Source organism: Macaca thibetana, chromosome 16 (assembly GCF_024542745.1).
Source record: "Macaca thibetana thibetana isolate TM-01 chromosome 16, ASM2454274v1, whole genome shotgun sequence".
NCBI classification, from domain to species: Eukaryota; Metazoa; Chordata; class Mammalia; order Primates; family Cercopithecidae; genus Macaca; species Macaca thibetana.
In genome coordinates, this window is record NC_065593.1 from 4,438,816 (window position 1) to 4,466,345 (window position 27,530).

Consider the following 27,530-nt stretch of genomic DNA (forward strand, 5'->3'; position numbering starts at 1 on the left):
ACTGGGCTGTTGGGAGGCTGTGAGGGGCTCTGTGCTGGAGAATGGGCTAAATCCCTTCCTCTCAGGCTTCCAGCCTGCAGGAGTGTGGTGGCCACTCCACGGAAGCAGGAGGAACCCCACCCCAGATCTGCTTTGAAGGTGGAGACTGACCACTCCACATGCTCACCAAGAGGGCACAGAAGGCCCTGCTGCTCACACATGGGGCTTCGTGGGGAGAGCAGGGCAGGCCCCCAAGCTGGACTGAAAATGGCTTGAGATGTTGAGCAGGAGAGGAGTCTGGTGTGGGGTTCTGTTGCGACAACTCCAGGCCGATGCAAGGAGCTCCCTGCCTAGGCTCCGGGGCAGGTGCGTATGTAGTGTCTGTGTCTCCCTGAGGGGAACAGGTGGCCCAGGGAGCCTGCCCCAGTGGGTGGGGCTGCTCATCTGTCCAGCAGAGAAGGAGGAAAAGCACCAAGGGCAGGACCTTGTCCCCCAGTGTGGGGGCTGCAGAGGACTGAGCTGGGAAGAGCAAGCATTCAGGGGTAGTTGGAGATGGCACCAGGAGGGACCAGATGCCAGATGACAGTGGGCCCCATGTGCCAGACTGGGAGGCCGATGTCTTGCTGGGGACAGGGGCAGCCATGGGACAAGGGGTCAGAGCACAGCTGTGGGAGAGCTCCCTGTTGCCTCTGGATGGTGGTGATGGCAGCAGGGGCCCTGTGAGAAGCTATTTCTGGCAATAATAGGAACCAGAGATGACAAGGACCTGGGAAGGGACAGAGGGACAGTGCATTGGCATGAGATTAGAACTGGAGGGAGAGGCCAGGCGCGGTGGCTCACGCCTGTAATCCCAGCACTTTGGGAGGCCGAGGTAGGTGGATCACGAGGTCAGGAGATCAAGACCATCCTGGCTAACACGGTGAAACCCCATCTCTATTAAAAATACAAAAAATGAGATGGGCATGGTGGCGGGCGCCTGTAGTCCCAGCAACTTGGGAGGCTGAGGCAGGAGAATAGCATGAACCCAGGAGGCGGAGCTTGCAGTGAACCGAGATGGCGCCACTGCACTCCAGCCTGGGCGACAGAGCAAGACTCCGTCTCAAAAAAAAAAAAAAAAAAGAACTGGAAGTAGTCAGTCATGGAACTGCTCAGCCTCTGTGTCCTGCAGACATTGGGGGTGCCCGTGACCCCTTCTGGGAATAAGGTTCTGGAATGCATCAAAGCACATAAGGTTAGGAAAAAAACCCTAGTGCTGAAATCTAAATATTGAACAAATTGCGACATCAGAATTAACCTACGTGCATCTGGGCTACTTGTGCCTTGCTGTCCCCACCTAAATTGGTCATAATGACTCTGACCTCCCAGGGCTTTTGTGGGGCCTCAGTGACTTGGGGTTTGCTGAGCATTCAGAACCCTGCCCAGGACTGAAGGGGTTGTCACCCTGGCTGGGTGCGTTCTGTCCTAGGATAGGCTGTACTTCCTGGGGCTGCTATGACAGTGTGCACATGTTAGGTTCTTAAAACAACACAAACTGATCCTCTGTCTTCTGGTCTGGAGCCCAGAAGTCTGAGATCCAAGCAGCAGCAGAGCCCTGCTCCCTTTGAAAGCTCCAGGGTAGGATTCTTCCCTGCCTTCTCCGGCTTCTGGCGGCTGCCCCAGGCCTCCTGGGCTTGTGGCCTCATCACTCCCATCTCTGCCTCTTTCACATGGCTTCTTTCCCGTGCCTGTGTCTCCTCCCTTCTCTTCTTGTATAAGGACACTTGTCACTGGATCTGGACACTCGTCCCCAGATTCTTATCTTCATGTTGTGACCTTGTGTGGCTCTGTGGGGAGGCAGGGCTCAGCTGGGCGGGTCTTCTGCTGCTCTTGCTTGGGGTCTGTTATGCAGATGGTGCTGGGGATGGAGCTATTGGAGGCTGGACTCTGATGCTGGGATATTCAGGTCTTGCTTCTCCTCCAGCTGATCTCAGGGCCTGTCCCTCTCCACTGGGACTCTCCCGCTGGACTTCTTGAGTGGTGGCTCAGGCCCAAGGGAGCAAACACTGAGGCTGTCAGGTCTTCTTGAGGTGGAGGCCCAGAGTGGCACAGCCTTGCCCCCATGGCACTCTCCTGGATAGAATGAGGCCCAGCCCAGCCCAGATGGTCCACACGATGTCAGGTGACCATGCTGTAAGCATGGTCTCTGAACACTTGCATGGTTTCTGAACAGTTGGGTTTCAGAACCTCATGTTGAAATGTTTGAAATATGCACAAATATTTTGTTTTCCTCCTTGAATCAATGCAGTTCATTTCCGCTTAGTAACAAATTGTAGCCCGGCATTCTGTCTGTGCTCTGAGGGCTGGCAGGGTCTCACCTGCTCATGCCTCCAGGGCACTGTTTGCATTTGATTCCAGAGGCAAGTAGGAGCAGGTAAGCCTTGGATATGTGGCACCAAGTTTGCAGGTCCTGGGGTCTTGTTTTCCTCCGTTAGGCCTCTTTGAGATCTGGGCACTGGACAGGAAGGACAGCCACTGACTGGTGGAGTGACACCAGCTCACCCCAAGTTCCCATCTCCCCCTGTAAATGTCAGAGTGGCACTGATGACCCCTAAGAGTCCTGGCAGCTCTGTCACTTTATGAGATTCCTAAATCTAAGAGTGGGAAGAGGAGAAGGCACTGCAGAGAGGGGTCTCACGCTGTCTTGCAGCTCTCCCGGGGCTGAAACTGAGTGCAGATCAGCTGGCCCTGGTCTACAGCACGCTGGGGCTCTGCCTGTGTGCCGTCCTCTGCTGCTTCCTGGTGACAGTGGCCTGCTTCCTCAAGAAGAGGGGGGATCCCTGCTCCTGCCAGCCCCGCTCAAGGTCCTGTCAAAATCCGACCAAGTCTTCCCAGGGTGAGTTCATGAAACTGGGGTCCTCGCCCTTCTCAATGCTTGGGTGACAAGCCTCGGGCCATCCCTCCATCCTGTCACTGCCCCTGCTTCTAAGTGGAGAGGCCCAGGGCTCATCCCTGTTATTTGCTGTAGCTTGATAAAATCAATTTAAGACATCCTGGCAGGCAGATACCCAAGAGAGTGGCACCCAGGAAGGGTGGGTGTGGGGTGCTGGCCTTCAGATTTGCCTGGGCCCAGGATTCTCAGGATGCAGAGCCTTTAGGGCTAAGCCTGGGAGGAGGTGTCCCTTTGGGGGGTTTGGCAGGCTTGGTGCTGGACTGAAGTGAGAGTCAAGATTTGCCTGCCCACCCCTGCCCAGGCACAGGTTCTGGTTGGCAACTGGGGGACACTGACACTGGCCTGGGTGATTGCCCTTAGCTCCTGGGTAGGAGAAGAGTGCAGCTGCCCACACCGTCACCCCTACCCTGGTGCAGGGCCAGGCCTGGCCCACACACTCCACTCTTGCCTCTGCAGATCACGCGATGGAAGCTGGCAGCCCTGTGGGCACATCCCCTGAGCCAGTGGAGACCTGCAGCTTCTGCTTCCCCGAGTGCAGGGCGCCCACCCAGGAGAGTGCAGTCATGCCTGGGACCCCCGACCCCACTTGTGCTGGAAGGTGGGGGTGCCACACCAGGACCACAGTCCTGCAGCCTTGCCCCCACATCCCAGACAGTGGTCTTGGCATTGTGTGTGTGCCTGCCCAGGAAGGGGGCCCAGGTGCATAAATGGGGGTCAGGGAGGGAAAGGAGGAGGGAGAGAGATGGAGAGAAGGGGAGAGAGAAAGAGAGGTGGGGAGAGGGGAGAGAGATGGGGAGAGAGAGACAGAGGAGGCAGAGAGGGAGAGAGAGACAGAGCAGGAGGTCAGGACACTCTGATTCCCAGTTCCCAGTGCAGCCATCACCTAACCACATGTGCAATAAAGTCCTCGTGCCTCCTGCTCACAGACCCTGAGAGCCCCTCTTCCTGGAGAATAAAACCTTTGGCAGCTGCCCTTCCTCACTGCATTGTGGTTGGGTCTTTGATGAACCAAGACGTCCCGTCTATCACCTTCCTGGGCACAAGGCTCCACTGAACCCTGCCCCCTCGGTTTGGGAGGACCTGTGATGCCCCTATCTCACCAGGCTCCCGAGGAAGGTTGTGACTTTGGGTTGAGCGCTAGGCAGCTGGGTACCCACTCGGGTTCTACTTCTCTCTCATTAAGAGAGAGAAAGAGACCAAAGAATGGTCTGCAGGAGGGTGCCTGTGCAAACACCCAGGGAACCAGGGGCTTGAGCTGTCTTCATTTCCTTACAGACACACATTCCCTTCCATGCCTCCTAAGTGAGGGCATGAAGCACAGTGTGTGTGTATGTGCAGGTGTGTGCATGCATATGGGTGTGCATGTATGTGTGTGCATGCGTGTATATGTATGTCCATGTGTGTGTCTGTGCATGCATTTAGGCACGTGTGTGTGTTGTGGGGGTGTGCAGTGGACACGAAGGGGAGGGCAGCTCTAGCTGAAAGCTGCGAGTCTCTGAAAAAAACATTGAGATTCCCTGGACCACAGCAAGAGAATGTTTTCATCTGCATCCACTTTTTGTTAGCATTTAAAGCTATATCTTGAGTAGCATGTAAACCTTAAGTAAACTATAGAAGCATTTTCACAGTAAGATAAATCCATAATAATGTACATTGAAATTATGCACCCTGCACCTCCCAAAATTATCTTGCAAACCTGCACACACCAAAGGATCCCTTAGTGCACTTTGGGAGGTGTAGACAGGAAGCCTGGGCCTCCGTAGCTCATTCCATCTTTTCACCATCTGTGGGCTACCAGGCTGCGTTGGTTTGCTAGGGCTCCCTTAAAGTACCACAGACTGGGCAGCTTCAGCAACAGAATCTCACTGTCTCATAGTCCTGCAGGCTGCAGGTCCAAGAGCAAAGTGTCGGCAGGGAAGGTCCTTTTCCAGGGTGGTCCAGGAAGGCTCTGTTCCAGGCCTCTCTCCTGTCATGTAGGTGGCCTTCCCTGTGTCTCCTCACTTTGTCTTCCCTCTGTGTGTCTCTGTCCACATTTCCTTTTCTTATAGTAAGGACACCAGTGGTTAGATTGGGTACCCCCTACTGACCTCATTTTTCATTTTAACTTATTTCTATAAGATGATGTCTCTAAATAAGATCACATTCTCAAGCACTGGGGCTAAGGACATCAACACAGGAATTTCAGGGGACAAGTTCAACCCATCACACAGGCCCTCCCCGTGGCCACCTCTGCATCATCTTTGTCTACAGGCAAGTTGGCATCTAAAAAGTGTCTGCCCAAGACATGCGTCTGGCCCATGGTACAGCCAGTCTTCACGGCCATTGGTGAGATCCGGGTGGCATTGTTTCCTCACTGTCATGCCTCAAGCAAGCAGCTGCCTTCTTATAACAGGGTGAACACAAATCCCAGCACTGGCACAGACACTTACTGGCTGTGCGTGAAGTAGCCCCACATCAGTGTGCTGCAAAGATGCGGCTTAGAATGTTATGGCTTGTGTGAAAGATGCGCAGATTTCTATTCCTTCCGATCTATGGTTTCAAGTTCAGCTTGTCTGAACCCAAGGGGCTTTGTAGGGTGCCTCTGGAACAGCCGGGGTGTAGGGGGGCTGAAAGCACAAGGTACCCAGGCTTAACCCCAGCTCCAATCACACAAATAATCTTGTGGTGGTGTTTCTTTCGTCAGATTTTTTTTTTTTTTTTTTTTTTTTTTTTTTTTTTTTTTTTTTGAGACGGAGTCTCGCTCTGTCGCCCAGGCTGGAGTGCAGTGGCCGGATCTCAGCTCACTGCAAGCTCTGCCTCCTGGGTTCACGCCATTCTCCTGCCTCAGCCTCCCAAGTAGCTGGGACTACAGGCGCCCGCCACCTTGCCTGGTTAGTTTTTTTTTTTTTTTTTTTAGTAGAGACGGGGTTTCACCATGTTAGCCAGGATGGTCTCAATCTCCTGACCTCGTGATCCGCCCGTCTCGGCCTCCCAAAGTGCTGGGATTACAGGCTTGAGCCACCGCGCCCGGCCTCTTTGGTCAGATTTTTAAATTGATCTTTTGTACTTTTTTTTTTTAGAAAGGGGTCCTTTGGTAGAAAGAAAATCTGAAACTCTAAACACCTAAATACTGTCCATTTTATCCATGTATTTTTGGTCCTATCCCCAAAGTACATCATGATTCCAGCCACTTGTCATGATCGCTTTAATCTGAGCTCCCATCATTTTTCGCCTGGATTACTGTACCAGCCTCCCCAGTGGCCTCCCCACTGCCACCTGGCCCCCTCCCCAGGGCTCAGCAAGATTTTTCTGAAAAGGACCTGGCAGTAAACATCTTGGGCTTCCTGGACCCTGTGGTCTTTGTTGCAGCTACTCAACAATTACTCAGCTCTGCCACTGCAGCCCCAAAGCAGTCACAGACAAGAAGTGAACACAGGGGAGGAACCGTGGCTCCAATAAATCTTTATTCACCACGACAGGAGGGGGACTGCATCTGGATTGTGGGCCATAGTTTGCCAACCCCTGCCTGACTTCATGGCAACACTGACCTTCGTATTTATGCTTCTTAAAAACGTGTGTAAGCCAAGTGCAGTGGCTCATGCCTGTAATCCCAACACTTTGAGAGGCCGAGGCTGGAGGATTGCTTGGGGCCAGGAGGTCCAGACCAGCCTGGGTAACACAGCAAGATTCCGTCTCTACAAGAAACCATTTCAAAAGCAGCCAGGCATGGGGGCCCACACATGCAGTGTCAGCTACTCAGGAGGCTGAGGTGGGAGGATTGCTTGAGCCTAGGAAGTCAAGGCTGTAGTGAGCTGTGTCTGGGCCACTGCACTTCAGCCTGAGTAATGGAGCAAGACTCTCTGTCTCTGTGTGTGTGTGTATGTATATATATATATATATATAAAAAATACGGTGTGTGTAATGGTTGTCTACAAGATACACCTTTAATTAATCACAGTCAACCCTCAAATAACACGAATAGTGTAGGACCCTTATAATGCTACACTCCCAACTCTTCTCCCCACCCATCTTTTGTTTTCTTTCTTTCCACGGATTCTGTGACCATCTTCCTCTCCTCATTGACTCTGCATGAGCGGGATTCCTGGTGGGGGAAAGGTAGCTGGTGAGAAATGAAGTACCAAGAAACTAGCAAAGGGTCTTCTGGCTGTCTGGGGACAGTTTTTGTGTGGTCCCCAGCCTAGTCTCAAGGGTTCTGGGCCGGTCACCCTGCAGCCTTTGTGCTGTGTCTCTAGATTCGGGCTTCGAGGGAAGGGCCCTGGGAGACCCAACAGAGCGAGATGCCTGGTCTGACAAACGTCCCCCCATTCCTCTGGCTGTGTGGCTCAGGGATAGGCCCAGACAGTGTGTCCAGGTGGTGCCAGGCCACCTCCCCACTCCCTTTGAGATGGGCCCAGAGGGTCTTGTGGGGTGAGCATGAAGCTGGGCACCCAAAGCCTGGGGCCCAGTGTCCCTCCCTGTGTCCCAGAGGAGGGCCCCTGACCTGAGAAGACACCCAGTGCCTGGCCTATGGGTGCCAATGTGGGGAGGGGTGGCTCTGTGAACTGAGGGGGGTCATTGAAAGAAGACTTTGAGCACCATGGCTCAGAGACTTGGGCAGGAGAGGCCTGGTCAGCAGAGACTTGGACATTAGGACTTGGTCACAAAAAAATATGATCAGAAAGGACATGGCCATCAGAGACTTGGTCAGGGGGCCTGATCATTGAGGGATTGTCAGTGAGGACCTGGTCATTGGGTGCTTGGTCAATGGATCTTCTTGGTCAGTGGGGACCTGGTCAGTGGAGATCTGATTACTGGGGGCTTGGTCATCAAGAGCCTGGTCAGTCAGGATCTGGTCAGTGAAGGCCTTGTGGGGGGGCATTGGTCAACAGGGGCCTTGTTGGGGGGGGGCTTGGTCAGTGGGGGCCTAGTTAGTGGGGTCCTGGCCAGCTGGCCTCTGGGTGACCTCATGCAGGGGTTTGTCCTTGGAACTAGCTTGCTGCCATCTGTAGTGGAGATGAGTCATGTCACCCCAGAGGGCTACTGGGAGAAGGAGGTGAGCAGATGTGTGGAATCCGGCCCTGTCACACAGACCTAGCACTTTACACCCTAGCTGAGTCCCCTGCTAAAGAGAGGGCCTGCCCTCTGCCCTCCACCCTCAATTCTCTGCTCCCCACCCACAGGACTGCCCCACCTAGGGAGGGCTTAGGTTGGGGAGCACCTGTGGACACTCTGATGCTGGCCACAGGCCCAGGGCCGGGGATGACAGTGACAAGGACCTGAGTGTGTACATGAATGGGGCCACCTGGCCCAGCCATAGAAGCAACACACCATATGCACACGTGTTCACCCACATACGTGTGCACGCTCACGTTCACAAATACACTGCATGCACACATGTTGATGCTTTGGGGGTGGAGGACGCTGACTCTGGGCCCTGCTGACCCAGGCGGGGGCCCATTGTGATGGGTGCCGTGACCCCGCAATGTCACTGGTGCTGAGTCCCCGCCGCCTACCCGGCTGCCTTCTGTGTCTGGGGCTCTTGGAGACAAGACACACAGCGGTGTCTGGTTCTGCGCAGAGGAGGCTTTCCTGAGTGAGAGGCACAGCTGGATCAGCAGACTCAGGTGAGTGTGACCTGCTGTGTTCCCTCCCTGTTGACCTGGGACAGTCGCTACCTGGTGGGCGGTGCCGGCCTCAGGTCCCTGAGCACTCACCAGGTGCCCGTTCTGCACTGATGGTATAGATGTTTGTCTCATTTGTTGTCACAGTAACTCTGGGGGGTAGGTGCTGTCCCCTAATGTACTCATTCCACAGGTGAGATCTAGGGTCAGAGAGGCAGTGACTGGCTCAGGGACCCAGATGTGACCCTGGGCGGTGCTCTTAGCCCTGCCCTGTGCTGTGCTTGACTAAAGCCCTGACCTCTGTGGCCTCCCTGCCCTGGATTCCAAATCTGCCCGGGGTTCCAGCCCCTGAAGGGTGCAGTCTGGCCCTGGAAGAGCCACTGGGACAGAGCTCCTATGGGTGGGGTAGAGGTGGTGGTCCTCTGTCCAAGTCTGTGCCCTAAGCTGGGACCCCACAGGAGGAGGTCTCACCAACTCAGACTTCACGTGCGGTCACTGATGGCCATTGTGGGAACCACTGGACACATGGGGTCCCTTGTCTGGGAGTGGGGTGAAGAGCCCTCTGCCCTTGGGCAGTTGAGTAGGGGACTTTGAGCACTGCTGCTCTGGGACCTGGGCAGTGGGGACCTGGTCAGCAGAGTCCTGGCCAGGGAGGCGTGGTCAGTGGGGGCCTGGTCATCGAGAACATGGTCAGTGGGGGATTTGGTCGTCATGGGTCAGGTTAGTGGGGGCCTGGTCAGCAGAGACTTGGACACTGGGGCTTAGTGAAAGTATGATCAGTGGGGAAATAGTCAAGGGGCCTGCTCAGCAGGGCCTGGCTAGCAGAGGCCTGGCCAGCTGGCCGCTGGATGACCTCAGACAGAGGGTTTGTCCTTGGAGCCTCTTTGCCTCTATTCATAGTGGGGATGAGTCATGGCATCCCTGAGCACTCGCCAGGTGCAGGTTCTGCACTGACCTTGTGGACGGTCTTTTCCTTCATCCTCACAGCAACTCCGTGGGTGGATGCTGTTCCCAAATGTAGCCATTCCACAGATGAGATGTCTAGAGTCAGAGAGGTAATGACTGACCCAGAGACCCAGATGTGACCCTGGGCTGTGCTCTCGGCCCTGCCCTGTGCCATGCTGGACTCAAGCCCTGACCTCTGCAGCCTCCCTCCCTTAGATCCCAGCCTCCCTCCCTTAGATCCCAGCCTCCCTCCCTTAGATTTCCCTGGGGTTCTGGACCTTCATGGGGTGGAGGGGGTGATTCTCAGTCTAAGTCTGTGTCCGAAGCTGAGTCCCCACAGGAGGAGGTCTCACCAACTCAGACTTCAGGTGCAGTCACTGATGGTCCCCATGAGCCCCACTGGACACATGGGGTCCTTCATCTGGGAGTGGGGTGGGGAGCCCTCTGCCCTCAGGCAGTTGTGGAAAATGAAGGAGCTCTAGAGGGCTGCCTGGAGAGTGACGATTGTCTCTCCTGGTCAAAGGGGCTTGGGGACTGGAACCTTCTCTGTCTGATCCTCTGGAGACCTTGTCCTCCCTTTGTCCCAGGTATTCTCAAGGAGGATGGTCCCCCTGGGTGTTCTCCAGGACCAAGGCCCCAGAGTTCTGTTGTTTTTTTCTTGGTGATCCAGGAAAACGAAGCCCCCTCCTGTACTGACAGCTGGGAATTGCGGAGTCCGCCGTCCTCCACCTCAGACGGGGTTTCCACAAGCAAAGAGGCTGCTTTGGACTCGATAGGTCATTTTTTCCCCAAACTAAACACCCTCCTGCTTAGCTGGCGTTGTTCCTGAAGCGGCTTCACTGGCCAGAGTGAGTGAGAACTGGAGTAGAACGGAGCAGTCACCAGATGTCTTGCTTCGTACAGAAAACTGGGCATCTTCATGGTCCCAGAAGGATCCCAGGAGGCTGATCCTAAAGAGACGTCTGGTTCCTGACCCCAATTGCCTCCAGGTGCCCGGAACAGCCCATCGTGGACCCTTTACCCTCAGCAGGTGGACGCTGTTTGTCCTGCCAGGGCAGGTGTGTGCCTGTCTCAGAGCATTTGGGAACAATGGGCCTCTCTGTCCAGGTCTCCCTATGTTCAAATCCTCAGGAAGGAGCCCACTCCTGGTCCAGGGCAGGGACTCTAGAGACTGGGCAGGGGTGGGACCACTGGGCTTAGCCTCTTGTCTCAGGGAGCAATGGTGGAATGGGGCTTACCTGTCTGGCCAGCATTTGGGGGTCTGGTGGGAGCCGTTCGGGTGTGCTCTGGAGCTCTCGGGTGCAGCACAGCCTTTGGATGACTTTGTCTTGCAGGATGGAGATGGATGAGGACCCGGATATCCTGTGCACCCAGGGGCAAGGCAACATCATCATTACTAAGTATGAGCAGGTGCAGGTCAGGCCGCTCCCTTGAGGAAGGTGGGGCCTCAGTTCCTCTACTGGTCAGAGCCTGGTCAGAGGGTCCTGGGCTCCCCAGGATCAGAGGGTGGAGATAGGCTGTCCATGCCCTCAGGACCCCAAGCCCCTCACCTTGCCCTTGTCTCCCTGGCCCTTGCTGGGTCACAGGGACGCTGAGCTGGGGCAGCAGTGGACATGGAGCATGAGCATGTTGACATCTGGAAATTCACCGGTCGCCTCTGGGTTATGTGGTGAGTCCTCTGTCCCCCCACCCACCAGTCTCACCTCAGGGATGGGTTTTGTTTTTAGAAAGGTCTCTCTGAGTTAGGGCAGGTTTCCCCGGCTCAGGCCAATCTCCTCTCTAGGGTCTCAGAACTCCTCCCTGCCTCTCCTACAGGTCTAGCCCGTGGTCAGGGTTAGGGCAGAGCCTCAAGGCCCATCTAGGGAGCTGGGGAGAGTGAGTGGGTCAGAGAGGGGCTGGGTCAGCCCCCGGGCTCTCAGCACTGAGGTCTCCACATGAGCAGGAGAGGAGGGGGCAGCCTCAGGGTCTGGCCCTGTCCCCTTGGGGCCTGCCCTGGTGAGATCTGAGGGTGGTGGCCACAGGGCAAGGGGACACCTGGCCAGGTCTGTGGGCAGTTGTGTAGCAGGTCTCCAAGGGCTCAGGGGGCCCAGCTGAGGCATCCTATAGGGAGGGGCATGGGGACAGCAAGGGCTGTGACCCTGGGAGGCAGGGGGAGAAGAAGGGTAGGACCTGGCCTGGGCATCTCATAGTGAGACCAGGGGAACAACACAGCATGCAGCTGAAGGCCCCGGGAGTGGTGCTGGGATAGGACCTGGGCCTGGTAAGGGGAGCCCAGCCTGGAGCCGACCCCTCAGGACTCACAGGATGGAGAGAGGGAGGAGCCTGGGGCAGGGGGGCGGGGTGAGCCCGTGAGAACTGCCACTTCTGGAAGGCACCTAAACCAAGATGGCCTAGGGTGGAGGTGATAGTCTGGGGAGGAAAACAGGTGGGGTGGTCAGGGAACAGTGGCTCACCTGGGACCCCTCAGTGAGGGGACTCGGTCAGTCCCCAAGGCTCTGCGTGGCCCTCCAGAGACTCTGCTTCCCGCTGGCTCAGTCAGCACTGTGCAGGGTGGATGGGGGGCTGAGTTGGGGTAGGTAGGACAGTAGGGGGAGGACAGGCAGGCATCCCACGTCCTGGTTTTTGCAGTGGCTGGGAGGAGGCTGAGGGCTGAAAGTCAATGACCCTGAGAGCTCACTGAGGCTGTAGGTGGGGTGGTGGGGCCAGCTCCACTGCCTGCAGGGCCCTTGGTCACCCTTGTCACCCCAGGCTTCTCCCCAGCAGCGCTGAGCAGCCCAATTAGAGACCTGGGGGTCTCATGCCTAGGTTCTGACAGGAAGAGAGTCCGGGAAGGGCCAGGGTGGCTGGAGATAGGGTCACAGTCTCTGGGTCAGGCAGGATGGGCGACGATGGGGAACAGGCAGGGTCAGCGGCCAGGGCGCAGGCAGAGGCAGGTGCATGCTGGGAGGTCAGACCCTGCAAGGCCTGTGGGGAGTGTCGGGTGGGATGGGTTCCAGGTGCATCCTCAGGGCGCTGGGCAGCTCTCAGGCCAGGCTCCCTGGACTCCGGTGGGTGATGTGGTCACTCCCGAGGCACTGCTGTCAGTCAGGGCTCGGCCACCCGCCCTAGGCGGCACCCATCCTGTCTCAGAACTGGACTTTCTCAGCTCCCGCAGAGGGTGTTGCGTCCAGCCCAGGAGGAGCAGTCCCACTGTGTGGGCCGAGGTACCCCACGGGCCCCAAGTGGCCCCTGCCAGGCCAGCCTCGAGCTCCCTCTTCTCCAGGGTCCTTGTGTCTCATGGGCGTCAGCTCTACAGGGAGGCCCTTGCCTTCCTTCCCTGTGCCTTGTCCCGGGATGAGACTTAGGGTGGATGGGGAGGGCCGGGGCCCTTTCATGGACGAGGATGGCTCCTGGCCCGGGCAGGTCCTCAGCTCTGCCTGGGTGGCCTTACAGTGAGACAGAGTTGCCCATGTCAATGCCCTGAAGGTGCATGTAAGAGCCAGTGCCTGCTGCGTGGGAGGCTGGTCCAGGGACCAGGAATCAGGAGTGGTCGGTGAGACAGAGGGGGTGGCCCGTGGGCCCAGGCAGTGGTGAGTAGGCCATGGCTGTCCCTGGGACGGGCAGCCTTTCCTGATGGACTCTGTTCCCATGAGCGTTTGACCAAAACCCAAACCAAGAACCACAATCTTGGCTCAGAGGCCATTGCCTGTTTGCACCAAGTCCCCAGCTAAAGGCCGGGGCCCGACCAAAACTTGGGGTGTTTGTGGCCTGAGGATTGCATGTCCTGGGATCACCAGTCCAGATCACCAGCTCCAGTTAGTTCAGAGAGTCTCAGCTCCCAGGGTCTGCTCTGTCCTGGCTCCTTCAGGGCCTGGAAGCCCAGGACGCAGCATCCATGGGCCGCTGCTGGAGGCCAGGCAGCTCCACTAACTCCATCCTGGTTCATTTGACAGCAAAGATGTCAGGAAATAAAACGCACTGCCAAGTGGCTGAAAATACTCAGAGACTGGACAAAATATAAGAACAGCAGGAAGGTAACAGAACAGCTGGGACTGGTGGCTCAGACCTGTAATCTCAGCACTTCAGGAGGCCGAGGTGGGCGGATCACCTGAGGTCAGGAGTTTGAGACCATCCTGGCCAACATGCGAAACCCTGTCTGTACTAAAAATGCAAAAATTAGCTGGGCATGGTGGCGGGCGCCTGTAATCCCAGCTACTCAGAAGGCTGAAGCACGAGAATTGCTTGAACCCAGGAAGTGGAGGTTACAGTGAGCGAAGATCACGCCACTGTACTCCAGCCTGGGCGACAAGAGTGAGACTTCATCTCAAAAGAAAAAGAAGGTAACATGGGGAGGGAGTGGCCTCTGTGACTGCTCTCTGCAGTCAGGAGACAGGCGCCCATGGCCATGACATGGCACCATCTGCCTCTCAGCGGGTGGGTGGCACCCAATCCTCATCATAGGACAGCAGGACTGTTTGCTGGCTTTCCTCCCCCAGTCACCACACGTCCTGTCTCACTAGAGGGTTCTTCTGTCTGTAGCTGTCTCAAAGCGTGTACAAAGGCATTCCCCTGGCGGTGTGAGGCTGGGCGTGGTCACTTCTGCTAGACATTGACAAAGTCAAGTCTCAGAACCCGGGAAATACAAGGTAAGGCCCTCCCACACTCGGCCAGGGCAGGACAAATAGGCCAGGCTGTGTCAGGAGCCCAGGACTCCAGCTGGAGGGAACGTTGAGCCCGGGTTGGGGGTGGGGGCTGTGGTCAGACGCACATGCTGGGCACAGATGGTGACACAGGCACCACAGGTGCCTGTGACCTCCCTGGCTTCAGAAACAAGGCAAAAAAGGAGCTTTCTGCAGAAGGAAACCTTCTTCCCTTCCTTCCAGAAGTGCTGACTGTGGGAGGACTGCCGTTTGGGGCAGGAAGTCTTTTGTCTGTTCTGAGGCTGCTTCCTCCTCTCGGCCCTACCCTACAGGTCATGAAGGAGAAAGGCAAGAGGTCCTCCAGGATCACCCACCGCATCAAGGTAGATGCCAGCTGTACCCTGCAGAACCACACGATGTTTAGAGAAGGATTCAGAGTCAAGTAAGGCCTATGGGGGCTGCAGGGGTCCCGGGAAATATGGGGTGATCCAGAGGGATAAGGGCTTCCCCAGGGCAGAGGCCAACGGTCACCCAGGAAAAGTGACAGAGCTGCCAAGGGCTCTCCTGGCCCAGGCAACAGCCAGCATTACGGACTGAGCACCTCCCGGGCTCTAAGCCCTGGGCCGGGCTGGGACATGTGGGGCCAGAACCCAGGTGGTTTCCAAGGAAATGGAAGGCAGCAAAAAAAAGTTATGCAAAATGGTGAAAAGTGTCCTCCATGACCCACAACTACCCAGGAAGGTGGCAGGGTGGTGGGACTTGGGAGCCTTCCCAGGCAATACTGACAGCCCAGAATACTAGGGAGGATGTGGGGCCCCGGAAACTCTCACCCATGACTGATGGGAACACGACAGGGCACAGCCACTTTGGAGGTCAGATGGGCCGTGGCTCACAAAGTTCGGTGGCCTTATACCACACATCCCCAAAGTGTCACAGATATTGACCACACTGATTTGAAAACTGACGTCCAAATAAAAGCTGCACGCCACGTTCACTGCTTGATTGATTGTCACTCACACCCGGAGGCTACCGAGATGATCTTCAACATGGGTACTTAAGAGGTAGGAGGTTCCACTCCAGACAAAGACTACTCAGTGAGGAAAAGGAACGAATCCCTGATGCCTGCAGGAACATAGGTGGAACTTAGATGCGTATTGCTGAGGGAATGACGCCAGACCCCACAGGCTACCACCGCAGGATTCCAATTCATCGGCCATTCTGGGAAAGGGCAAAGCATAGAGACAGAGAACGGGTCAGGATGGCCAGGCGCTGACGGAGCTGGGAGATGTTGACTGCAAAGGGGACACGCTGGGGACTTGAAGGATGAAGGAGCCGCTCTGGGAGGGGCGGCAGTGGTGGACGGAAGGGTCTGCACATTGGTTCAGAACCGTAGAACTGCACGTCCCAAAGACTGGACTTCTGTGTTTGCAACCCGAGCAAAAGGGGAAGAAAAAAATCAACCAGAGTGAAAATGATTACTGATCTAACTGTACACCTGTGATATTTGCATTGCAAGGAATGTGGATTTTACTGAAAAAACTCCTAAAAACTCAGGTGTCCTGAAGAGCTCACTGCTTATTTGGGAGAACATCTGAACCCAGAATTGTGTTTGTTGTCCGGGTTTGTAGACAAAATGAAACTGACAGCATCTGCACAAAACAAAACAAAAAGCCCCTCTTTTCCCTCTTTTCTAGGCAGCAGGAATTATGTGACATCCTCGTGGCCTATTCTGCATATAACCCTGTGAGTATTCCGGGCAGCGATATTCCTGGGCCCTGTGCCCATATTCACAGGCATGGGTGTCTCTCGGGGGTGTCAGCACTTCTGGAAAATTCAGTGTTCGTGACCCACCAGCACGTAGTAGGCAGGACTCAAGCTCACTTGCTGGCGTGGACACCCAAGCAAGGGTTGGCTGAGGGGGTCAAACTGAGATGGAAAATGGTTGAGGTCCAGACTCTTGGTGTCATCTTGACCCGATCCCCACGTCTCAGATGAAGAAATGACCTTCCCTTCCTGGTGTTGCTCCGAAGCCCAGGAGCTTGGCAGGGTCGCATGCAGATGGTCCTCACAGGAGACAGATTTGACAAGTTGCTGAGGTGCCTGATGGACCAGGCTTTTGTCATTAAATGAGTTTGCATCCTGAGGAAGCCTTTTCTTCACCAGAAACCAGGCAAAGATCCAATTTTCCCTTTCCCTGAATGCCATACGAGTACAACAGACAGGCAGGGTGTCACCCAGGTGGCTGCTCCTGCGCCACTCCCACTTTCCAGACCATTCCAGGCAGGGAGAGCCACTGAGCTGACTCCATGGGCTGCCCACATGGGGTCTGGACCCAGCCGCCCTCCTGTGCCTGGCAGGCAGCCCCTGAGCTGTTGTAGGACCCTTTGTGTGGTGGTCAGTCCCCGCTGCCTGCCCTTATGGTGGGTGCAGTTCACAGGTGCTGCTCCAGGCCTGGCACAGTGGCCTCCCTAGCCTGGCCCAGGGGAAGGGGCATGAACAATCCCTGCCTGTGCCCTTTAGGGCCATGTGAGCTTAGACGCTCGCTGCAGGAGTCCCCCCAGGATCCTTGTCAGCTGAGTCATATGTGACCTGCTCAGTCCTCATGCCCACCCCAAATCCCTGGAGGCCTGTGGCAGGTGTCCCCAAGGACCTCTGCCATCTCTGGTGACATGAGTCCTCCCAGGTGGCCTCAGCCCTCCCAGGTGACATCCTTCCATGGTGACTCTGGCTCTTGCAGGAGGTGAGCTACCACAGGGACCTGAGCCACGTCACCGCCATCCTCCTCCTGTATCTGCTGGAGGAAAATGCTTTCTGGGTGCTGGCCCAGCTGCTGGTCGGTGAGGGGCACTCCCTGCAGGGTAGGTGGACAGCTGCCCCCAGGGCCTTACACAGCCATGCCAGGGGACGGCCACCCTGGCTGATGATCCTGACTTCCAGGCAAGGCGCCTTCCTTGCATCCCAGCTTGTTTGGAGTCTCCAGGATGTCCCTGCTGAGGGTCCCACAGCAGCCTGGGTCTGGACAGGGACCCTCTTACCTCCAGTCAGATGCCTTTCACCCCCAACAGCAGAGGTCATTGATACCTCCCCCTGGCTGGCCTTTGTCCCCCGAAGCCAGCCCCAACTTTGTGCAGGCACCGCTCACCTCCCTGAGTGTCCTCCTGCCTCCCAGCTGGCTGCACTCCCAGCCACTCTCCCTGCCCACGAATCGGCCAATGAAGCCCAGAGGGCAATGTTCCCCATGCATCCCATGTCCCCCAGCCTGACATCACATCCAGGAGATGGCCACACAGCCCCCAGCACCCACCCCGTTCTCCCCACTGGCACCTGCCTGCCTCTGCCCTGCCTCAAAACATCAAAGGCAGGCCTGCCCTCCTGGCACCTCGACCCATGATGCTGCTGGGCAGCACCTCCAGCTAGGGCCCTCCTCCCTAGGGCTGAGGCCGCATGATGGGGTCACCAGATAGGAGGGAGGGAGGCCTCAGGGCCCAGGGTCCTCTGCCACTACCCAGCTCTTGGCAGTGGACTCTGATGGGGTGATGGGTCAGGGGCTTCTCAGTATTCTACAGTCCGAATACTGCCTGGCTCTGGAGGCTCCTATCACACCAGGAGCAGGTGTTGCCCAAGTCCTTCCCAAAGATCATGAGACACCTGGTGAGTGGACAACACCCCCAGCTCCTCCCCAGAGGCCCTGGGTCCCACGAGCCAGGGGCGGCTCGAGTCCCTCATGGAGCTGACAAGAGGCCAAGTCCCAGCCACAGCCTGACCTGGGATGGGGATTCTCCGTGGGTTCGGAGTTGGGTTTCCTTTTCTTGCCCTGGGGGAGGCAGAGGCGCTGGGACCAGAGCCAAGCTCTGGCTGAGCAGGGCTGAGGGAAGTGTGTCCATCGGGCATCTGGGTATGGGGCAGGGGTTGGGGGACCCCTGGCCACTGCCCTGGGTTCTGCTCCTCGGAGGAGGGTCTGTAGAGGGGACTGGAAGTGGGAGGACTTCAGGGTAGCCCAGGGGGCCCTGAGCACCTCTGCTCCTCCCTTCAGGGCAAGGAAGGGCTGTGTGCACTGAGGGTTCCATGTTGATGAGGCTCCTCTGGTGTTTCATGGGTGGGATAAGGAGGCACAGGGAGACCCCAGCCCAGGGGTGCAGTGCCCGGCTCCCTCAGCCCAGGGGTCCAGCTCCTCCAGGAGGACCTGGTTCACCCCCAGCTCGCAGGAGGCACAGGCAGGTCCCTGCAGGGCTCACAAGCCAGGCCCTGCCCAAGAGGGGCATCCCATAGCAGAGGCCAAGGCTCGGCCCAGCCTCGCGGGAAGACTGGGGCAGGACCCGACTTGGGAGGGCCCAGGGAAGCCCCAAGTCCTCAGGAAACCCCTCCTTCCGGAAGCCGCAGCACTGCTGAGATGAGCCCCCCATGAGGAGCTACAGAACCTTGTCTGACTCAGTGTTATGGGGGATCTCATCCCATGGAAAGGGGGTCCCCAGCACTCCAGGGTGGGCCCTGCTCAGGCCATCAGCTCCAGCCTGGAAAGGCCAGGTCCTCCCACACCTGCTGTCCCCACAGAAATCCTTTGGGCTCACCCCGCAACTGTGGGATGTGTTTATCTTGGAGGGCGAGCAGGTAGTGACGGTCGTGGAGCATGAATCATCCAAAATACACAGGAATACGTCCTGTGTGCCCAAGGGTGCCTGGGGGAGGGAACACGCAGAACAGATCCCAGCTGGCCTGAGGGAAGCGTCCTCACACTGTCCCCATGACTCTTTCCTCTATCCTGATAGGGGGGTCTGGCCTGGTGGGCTGGGCAAGGCATGATGACACTGAGTCCACCCCCACATGACCCAGATGAAAGTCAGGAGTGTGGTGAGCACTTCCCTGCCCGGCCTTCCCCAGCTGTGGCCTCCTGTGCACAGCCGGACCCTGGGGTGGCCAAGAAGGACCAGGCACCACCCAGTGGGAGGTGGGCCTGGTGGAAATGGGGTGCAGGCACAGATCTCCCCCAAGGAATCCTCCTGACCTGATGCCCGCCCTGTCCCTAGAGTACCTCATGAAGCTTTCCTGGAGCACCATCTGGGAGTTTCAGGAGCAACTGTCTCAGAGCTGGGCCCTGGAGGACAACGCAGTCCTCAGGAACCTTCAAACCTCCATGAAGGAATTCACAAGGAAACACTGGGACCTGCCACCCCCAGGTGAGCTCCAGCACCAGGTCCCGTCCCGAGTCACCCTCTGGGACAGTCAGTAGTGGGGAGTGCCCTGGCCCCATCAGCCCTCCTATCTGGCCTTCCTCCTGCACCTCTTCTTCCTCCTCTTCCTCCTCTACTCTAAGAAACTCAAATGGGTCTGCCAGTCCTCAGGGCAGGCTCTGAGAGCATGTGTGTGTGTGCTGGACATGCTGTGTGGACAGGCAGGGGTCATGGGCAGGACCCCACAACACCCCTCCCCGACTTTCCACATTGTCTCCCTCACCCCCTCAAAGGGCCCTGAAGGGCATTGGGGCAGTCAGACCGAGCTGTGGAAGCCCCCACCCCCACCTCCAAGCAACCTCAGAGAGCAGCAAGGGCCCCTCACTCCTGAGTGCCCCTCCAAGGGTATCAAGACAACAAGCCAGGGGGACAAGAGAATCAGTGTCCCTGACCCAGAGAGGATTTGGGCAGAGGGGATGGGGGAAGCCCTGACCCAGAGCCATAACCAAGAGTTCAGCTGGGCGTGGGATCGGTCCAGCCCTGGCATGGGGTGGACGGACTGGAGGGCAGAGGGGAAGCTGTGCCCATTCACTTCTCACCTGCTGTGGAGACAGGCCCCCATGCGAGGTGCTGGGTGACAGTGAAGGTTTCTTCCACCTGAGTTCTGAGTCAGGGCTGCCGAACAGCCCTGAGGTGAGGGTGTGAGGCAGGAAGCCCTGAGTCAGCCTGAACCCAGGGGGCCATTCTGGGAGTGACCTGAGGTTCTCTGAAAGCTCCCCCACCCCAGGCTCCACACAGCCCTCGCCCTGGGATCAGCAGCGTGCAGGGGCATCCTCAGTGTCAGGCCAGGGGGCCACACAGGGACCCCGAGGACTCCAGAGGCCCCGGTCTCTGGGGCCCGCCCTGAAGGGACCCAACGCTTTCAGTGAAGATGTTTCTTTTTTTCCGCCAAGATGGAGTGAGGGTCCTCGAGGGTGTCCCCTGGCATTGGGCCCTTCTGTCAAGGGGACAGACTGGCCCTCCCCACCCCACCAGCTCAGCTCCAGGAGCTCATGCCATTAGTCCCCCTGGAACAAAAGCCCTGTCACCCCCAGCCTGGCCGGAAAGGACTGTCCCCAAGGCCGAGGCTGAGGCCCAGCAGCACAAGGGGCTTCCCCAGAACCCAGGGCAGCAAGCCACTCTTTGAGGGGCCCAGAAGCTCAAGATGAGGGCAGCCTGTCCCCCGGTGAGGTCAGGCTTTGTATTACACTAACATTTGTCCGGGAACTCTATGCCACAGCTCCACACAGACCCGCATGTCGGGGGTCCGTGTTTCCTGTGCTGCCATTTTGAACACGGCTCCTGGGACTCTGTCACTTCTCCATCTTCTGTGGACAGCCCTGGAACAAAAAGACAGACCCCACCCAGCGAGCCCACTGGGACCCCGACACCAGGCCCTGCCCTGGCTTATAACAGAGAAGAGGCCGGTCAAAAGACACCCGAGCAGCAAGGTGGCACCTGCCTGTGACTCCCCTCGGTAGAAGAAGAACTTGGAATGGAAGGAGCCCAGGCAGTACCTGCCCAGCTGCCTTACAGCCCCAGATGGCTGCTGGACCTTGGTTTTTACTGCTATTTTATTTTTATTTTATATTTTTGGCTTGTGGGCCTTGAGAAATCCCATTCAATGGGGGACTTGGTCCCATCAAGGCCTCAGGAGGGAAGGCTGAGCATGGGGTTCCCACAGCCCCAGCCAGCCAGCAGCGTGCCCTGGGGCCCCTGACTCCACCTGTGGGTCAGAGTCCCTCCCCCAGGGCCCAAGTCCCAGTCCAGAGGGACCTGGCTTCAACCCGAGTCCTAGGAGGAGAGGGGCACCGCAGGCCTCCAGGTGACCACGCAAGGGACCAGGGCATTGCAAGCCCTGATGCTGTAAGGATTAACATCAGAGAACCTGGGTAAGCCAGGCCAGAGACGCTGAGCCCGTGCAGTGATGAGGATGTGGGGGGCTGGCTCAAGGGGGTCAACAGCTGTGAACACTGCTGCCTCTTCCCGACCCCATTGCTGCAGTGCAGGCAGTCTGCACCCCGGAGACTGGCCCACCAGCGCCCCAAGTGCCCTAGTCCGCTATGCCAACGTGGCACCCAGAGACTTCACAGCCCTGCCTGCCGCACCACCCCCCTCCTGGAAGCCTTGTCCTGCAGCCTAGTCCCTGTTACAGCCACAGCAGGCACCACTGCCAAGCGCCTTCCAGCCGGGCTTCCCAGAGGGCAGAGGCGCCCTGCAGTCATTGCCTCAGCAGCTCACACTGTGAAGATAGTTTCATCTACATTCCCATGTTCCCACCAAAGAGAATCGCTGCAGAGGATGCTCTTGATCCTGAGGTGGGGAAAACGGCACGCCAGGTGGATGGAGTCAGCTCCTTTCCCCAGCCACCACGATTGCTGGATGGACCCACGGACAAAGTGGCCATCAGACAGGAATGAGACCCAAGAGGCTCAGCATCCTGCTTGTACCCTGACCAGGATGACCAGGCCGACACCACTGCCGAGTGCCCCATCTGCTGAGAGACTTGGTGTCGATCCCTGGGCTGGCACTGTTTCCCAGGAGGACCGGTTGGCCACCTGTGGGCAGGCTACCCACATTGTGGAGAGGGTTGAGATCGGCTTTCACTGCAGAGAGCTCCTACCTGGACACAGACTCGCCGGCCCTGCCTGTTGCCATCACAGCAGCCCACAGGGCATTGCTTGAGACCAGGGTACCCCATTCACAGTGAGGGACATGGAGCCATGGCCCCGATCAGGGAACTAACTGTTCTCACTACGTCAGCCACCACCTGGAAGCATCGCTCAGTTACACTGAAGTGATGGTTTGTCTTACAAGATAAATGTTATGCTTTCTACTGGAAACCAGTATACGGTGCTGACTCTCCGACAGCCAGAGGTGTAGTTCTGAGAGAGTGAAGGTGTGAAAGTGGGCGATGTTCAGTATTGCGTGGAATGTCTCAGTCACAAAGTTTTCCTATGCCTGTCCTGGAGAAATGGAGCTTTGCTGGTTGGAAGGTCTGAGGACCCAGGCAGAGTGAAGCTTCCCCCAGGGGAACACAACAATGGCTCTATTTAATATGAGAAGACAGGACTAAGTCTGAAACCCAGGGTGTTCTCTGGTGTTCTTGGTGTTTTCATGCAAAGAAAGTCAAATAACAAAGGTTTGCCACAGAGGCATCTGAAAAAGGAGGGGGCAGAACTATTCAGATCTCAGAGGCTTCAGAATCGAAGATGAGGCCAACCAGGAGACTCCTGACCTGCTGAGGGCAGGGAAAGTATGTGGGGGTGGCTGGGAGACGATGTCATAGCGATCTACCCCCACCTTGTGATCTGTCAGAGAACCGTGCTCTTGAATAGCTGTGTACACCTTCTCTCCACTGATTATAGTATTTCTTTCCATTTGTGACTCTCCAATCAAGCAAGGAGCTTGCTACAAAATGCACTTTGCTATACCATAGCCTGGGTCTTGCAATCCAAGGCTGGCAAGGATTCCTGTAGGTCAAGGGCCTCAGGTGACTTTTGTGCACACCCAAGGACAGAGTCCTAGATGACACCTTCCTGCTCTAAAAAGAAGGAACAAGCGTCAACGAACAGCGAGCCAGTCACGGAAAGGGGTGAAATGTGAGTGCGTGACCTTCCTGACACCCAGACAAGACTTTGGGCATGAGGGCAGGCTGCAGCTCTGGCCACTGACTCTGACCAGGGACGCCCCAATGCAGGCCAGTGTGCCCTGGTTGCTCTTCTCCCTCCTGACACCCTCTCCTCGGCTGTCTGTGTTGGGGAGGGAGAACCTGCCAGTTTTCAGAAGAAAATGTAGCTTTATTATGACATGGGAAAGACTCAAGTTATTAGGGGAGGAGGAGGAGTCCTGAAACAGCTCCTGAAAATGAGAGGGAAAAGAAAGGTGTAAATATGTTGGTAATAAAGTCTCCAACCACAGCACAGTCATGGGAATGTTTTTGTTACAATTTTTGTTTTCAAAGTTACAGTAAACAAAACAGTCTCCTGAATTGTCAAAAGAACAGCAGTTTTACACAATGAAAAGCATACACACCAAGCCAAAATAAGTCACACTTGGGTCTGTATGTTGCAGTGGTGCTGGTGCAGGAGGGAACATCCAGGGAGGTTCCAGTGCCTGCCAGGCAGCCCAGGTCCACTGAGGGCTGGAGGGAGGTCATGTACCACTCGGCTCAAAGCGCTCCCTTCAAGCATCTGAAGAGGGAAAGTCCATTTATCTTCTCTGAAATGCAGGCAATTTTTCATACACTGGTGTGAATGTGTTGGGGTCACCCAGGGGCTCCCTTAGTGGCCAGATGCAGTTTGTCACAAACTGGTTTCCTGAATTTCATATTGGATCGGGAGCTAAAAGAAGAGAGATTCCCAAACCCATCATGTCAATATTTGGTTCTAACAAAGTAAAATCACAAGAGCACATCAAACACAGGACCTAATGCCCACGGCAGTGCCCAGGGCTGCTGTCCCTCTTGGGTGAGAAGTTCTTTAGCAGCAGGCACAGAGGTAATTGCTTAGAAAGGCAATGCCACAGTGAGTAAGGGAGATTAACTTGGATACAAACATTTAGAAAGATGCCTGAAGAAAACTAATGTGGCTCCATCTCTCTTCTGGATTCTAATGTTCCCAGAGCAGCAGCCACCCCTAAATGCAAGTGGAGACAGGATGGAAGCCCAGGGAGACATGGGGGAGGCGGGGCTTGGCCAAACCACAGGCAGCTGCCAGAAAGGCCCACACACCTGTGTTCTGCACTCTGTGGTGGACACCCCAGGAAAGCAGGGGTGCCCCTGTAACTGCCAAACAGGTTCACCTTGTCCGCGGCCTAGACAGAGCCGATTTATTGAGACAGGGGAATTGCAACAGAGAAAGAGTAATTCATGCAAAGCTGGCCGTAGGAGAGACCAGAGTTATACTCCAATCAGTCTCCATTGGCATGATCCATCAGCATTCGGGGATCAGAGTTTGGAAGGGTAATTTGGTAGGTGGTGGGGAAGGCCAGTGAGTCGGGAGTGCTGATTGCTTGGGTCAGACATGAAATCACAGGGAGTCAAAGCTGTCTTCTTGAGCTGAGTCAGTTCCTGGGTAAGAGCCACAAAATCAGATGAGGCAGTTTATCAATCTGGGTGGTGCCAGTTGATCCATCAAGAGCAAATCTCTCAAGCACGGATCTTAGGTTTTACAATAGGGACGTAATTCCCAGGAGCAATTTGGGGAGGGGCAGAATCTTGTAGCCTCCAGCTGCATGAGTCCTAAACCATAATTTCTAATCTTGTGGCTCATTTGTTAGTCTTACAAAGGCCGTCTAGTCCCTAGGTGAGAAGGAGGTTTGTTTTGGGAAAGGGCTGTTATCATCTTTGTTTTAAAGTATAAACTATAAACTAATAAATGTGCTTTATCAGTTAGGTGTGGTGGCTCACACCTGTAATCCTAGCACTTTGGGAGGTCAAGATAGGCAGATAACTTGAGCCCAGGAGTTAGAGACCAGCCTGGGCAACATGGAGACCCTGTCTCTACAAAAAAATACAAAAATTAGCCAGGCATGGTGGTGTGGCGTATGCTTGTAGTTCCAGCTACTCAGGAGGCTGAGGTGGGAGGATCTTGAGCTCAGGAGGCGGAGGTGGCAGCAAGCTGAGATCGCGCCACTGCACTTCAGCCTGGGTGACAGAAGGAGACCCTGTCTCAAAAAAAAAAAAAAAAAAAAAAGATCATGTTTCTCCTTTCATTCTTGTAATGCAGTGGATTACACTGATTGATTAGGCAGCTCTGATTTTCCAGCATAAGCTGTAAATCTGCATTCTGGTGGGAAATTTTCCTTTTTTTTTTTTTTTTTTTTTTGAGGGGAGGGGGCTGTGTTTGAACTGATCTCTGTGCTGAGTTCAGTAGCGACCTCCCCAAAAGTCATGTCCACCCAGCACCTGTGAACGTGACCTGATTTGGAAATGGGGTCTTCATAGATGTGATCAAGGAAAGATGAGATCTTGCTGGATTAGGGAGGGCTCTAACCCAGTGACTGGTATCATTATAAGGCAGGGGACATTTGGACAGAGACACAGGAAGGAAGGCCATGTGAAGACGGAGGCAGAGGTTGCATCCAGAGCCCAGGAACACTGAGGGCTTCCGGCCACCAGCAGAAGCCAGGGAAGGGGCCAGGAGGGGGGAACCTGCCGACCCCTCGATCCTGGACTCTGGCCTGACAGGATAAACTTCTGTTGTGTTAAACCCCCTTTGTAACACTGTGTGAGGACTGCCACAGGACACCCCAGCAGCTTGAAGCAGACCTTATCTAAAAGCCCCTAGGCACCTGTGGGTGGGCAGCCGCTTCTCCTGGGTGACAGCCCTCCTGAGTGACAGCCAGAGGTGACAGCCTTGGGTGACAACCCTCCTGGTTAACAGTCCTGGGTGACAGCCTTTGCTGGGTGACAACCCTTCTGGCAGACAGCCCTCTTGGGTGACATGCCTCCTGGGTGACAGTCCCGGGTAACAGACCCCCTGGATGACAGCCCTGGGTGAAAGCCTGGCTGGATGACAGCCTTCCTGAAACAGCCCCCTAGGTGACAGCCCTTCTGAGTAACAGCCCTTCTGGATGACAGCCTCCCTGGGTGACAGCCCTCCTGCGTGACAGCCCTCCTGGGTGACAGCCCTGGATACTCCAGAGTGGATGCCAGTCTTCCAGCAGAGAACCAGGCGCCAGCACCTCCTGATGATCACCAGCAGGTGGCGCCTCTGACCTAAGCACTAGGCTCCTCCGCACCCCGGGTTCCGGATGGGCTGGGAGGAACCAGTTCAGGCGGGAGGAGCCCTGGACCGCTTGCCCTGGACCAAAATGAGGTGACGAGCGCGGGTGGACCCAGCTTCTTTACCTTCCTGAGGCGTTGGTCCAGGGGCTGGCTGCCTGCCCTGTGCAGAGGACTTTGTCCCTGGGGCGAGTGGGTGCAATAAATTTCAGGCTCTGACCCAGGGACAGAGGGGCACAGGGGGTAAACGGTCCCTCACTCTCCCCTGGCAGCGGCCCCTTGTCACAATCTAGGAAAATGTCCATCGGCCGGGCGCGGTGGCTCAAGCCTGTAATCCCAGCACTTTGGGAGGCCGAGACGGGCAGATCACGAGGTCAGGAGATCGAGACCATCCTGGTTAATACGGTGAAACCCCGTCTCTACTGAAAATTACAAAAAACTAGCCGGGCGAGGTGACGGGCGCCTGTAGTCCCAGCTACTTGGGAGGCTGAGGCAGGAGAATGGCGTGAACCCGGGAGGCGGAGCTTGCAGTGAGCTGAGATCTGGCCACTGCACTCCGGCCTGGGCGACAGAGCGAGACTCCGTCTCAAAAAAAAAAAAAAAAAAAAAAAAAAAAAAAAAAAAAGAAAATGTCCAGAGACTGTGCCGGGTGGCGAGTTTTGCAAACCAGTCCAGTGGGTCGAAACCAGTCCAGCCGCCCCACTGAACAGATTCTGCAGTGGGTCACACCTGCAGTCCCAGCGCTTGAAGAGACTGAGGCAGGAGGATGGCTTGAGCCCAGGAGTTCGAGGCTGCCTGCCCCCTGCACCCCAGCCTGAATGACGGAGCGAAGCAAGACACCATTGCCTCTTTATTTAACAAAACAAATCAAAACAAAAACAAAAACTTTTGAAAAGTAGGTTCTGGAACCCGACTTCCTGGCCCAACTCTGGCTTTTTCCACTGTCTCGGGCGAGGGCTCAGAGTCAGACCCCGGGACCAGGATTCCAGAGCAAGTGCTTGGTTTGAGAGATGCAGGAATCCCCAGGGGAGGGCACGAGAGGCAGGGGAGGGAAGAAGCCAGTAAAGTATGCGTTATCAAGGCAGTTACCAGTGAAGCACCAGGCTCCGTGCTGCGGGGAACCCTGTGCTGCGGGGAGCCCTGGGAGATAGCGTGGAGCAGGCCCCAGAGGTTGCCACACTAAGGAGCAAGGGGCTAGAGTAGTTGTCCACCACCCCTACAGCCACTGTTGGCTGAGACCCTCTCCTGGGGCAGGGACTCTCCAGGCCTCCAGCTGTGGAGCCTGCCCATCCTTGCAGCTGGGAGAAGCAGCCCAAGGATCCTGCTCGGGCGTCCCAGGCTTAGACATGGAGAGGCAAGTCCTGCATGGGGAGGGTGGGTGATTGATGGATGGAACACCAGCTGTGTCCTCTGCGGCCACTGGGCAGCTGTGTGACCTCAGGCAATTGCTTGGCTTCTCTGTGTCTTCTCATGCTCCTTTGGTAGGAGGCTACCTAAGCCCAGTGAAGGTAGAGGGCCTAGAAC

The 27,530-nt window shown here is 56.3% G+C and overlaps 3 protein-coding genes and 1 long non-coding RNA gene across 6 annotated transcripts in view; all 4 read left to right on the forward strand.

Annotated features, from left to right (window-relative positions):
• TNFRSF13B (TNF receptor superfamily member 13B) overlaps window positions 1-3,719 on the forward strand; it is a 29,855-nt gene extending 26,136 nt beyond the window's left edge. For all 3 annotated transcript variants that reach the window (XM_050763453.1, XM_050763454.1, XM_050763455.1), the window contains 2 exons: window positions 2,666-2,851; window positions 3,365-3,719. In XM_050763453.1, coding sequence (XP_050619410.1) covers window positions 2,666-2,851; window positions 3,365-3,615 — 437 coding nt within the window. In that variant the 3' untranslated portion in view covers window positions 3,616-3,719. The remainder of the gene's footprint in view (window positions 1-2,665; window positions 2,852-3,364) is intronic.
• Window positions 3,720-9,193: 5,474 nt separating this feature from the next.
• On the forward strand, window positions 9,194-11,387 carry LOC126938841 (uncharacterized). Its single transcript, XR_007720181.1, has 4 exons — window positions 9,194-9,563; window positions 10,124-10,511; window positions 10,788-10,863; window positions 11,040-11,387. It is a non-coding gene; the product is annotated as an uncharacterized LOC126938841 (long non-coding RNA).
• A 623-nt stretch (window positions 11,388-12,010) lies between these two features.
• The window catches only part of PIGL (phosphatidylinositol glycan anchor biosynthesis class L), a 679,575-nt gene continuing 664,055 nt past the window's right edge, over window positions 12,011-27,530 (forward strand). The window contains exon 1 of the mRNA XM_050763475.1: window positions 12,011-12,014. The gene's annotated coding sequence lies outside the window, so the exon portion shown is untranslated. The remainder of the gene's footprint in view (window positions 12,015-27,530) is intronic.
• On the forward strand, window positions 18,392-21,219 carry LOC126938837 (ubiquitin carboxyl-terminal hydrolase 6). The gene is made up of 3 exons (XM_050763497.1): window positions 18,392-18,920; window positions 19,097-19,246; window positions 20,520-21,219. Exons 1-3 carry the CDS (start codon window positions 18,869-18,871, stop codon window positions 20,570-20,572), a joined length of 255 nt encoding a protein of 84 aa, XP_050619454.1. The 5' UTR covers window positions 18,392-18,868; the 3' UTR covers window positions 20,573-21,219.

Excerpts from the sequence above, each read along its gene's own strand:
- LOC126938837 (XM_050763497.1), top strand. The coding sequence starts at position 18,869 with ATGATGACACTGAGTCCACCCCCACATGACCCAGATGAAAGTCAGGAG. Across the intron at positions 18,921-19,096 it reads AGATGAAAGTCAGGAGTGTG|AGTACCTCATGAAGCTTTCC; the intron begins GTGAGCACTTCC and ends CCCTGTCCCTAG. Across the intron at positions 19,247-20,519 it reads CTGGGACCTGCCACCCCCAG|CTCCACACAGACCCGCATGT; the intron begins GTGAGCTCCAGC and ends TCTATGCCACAG.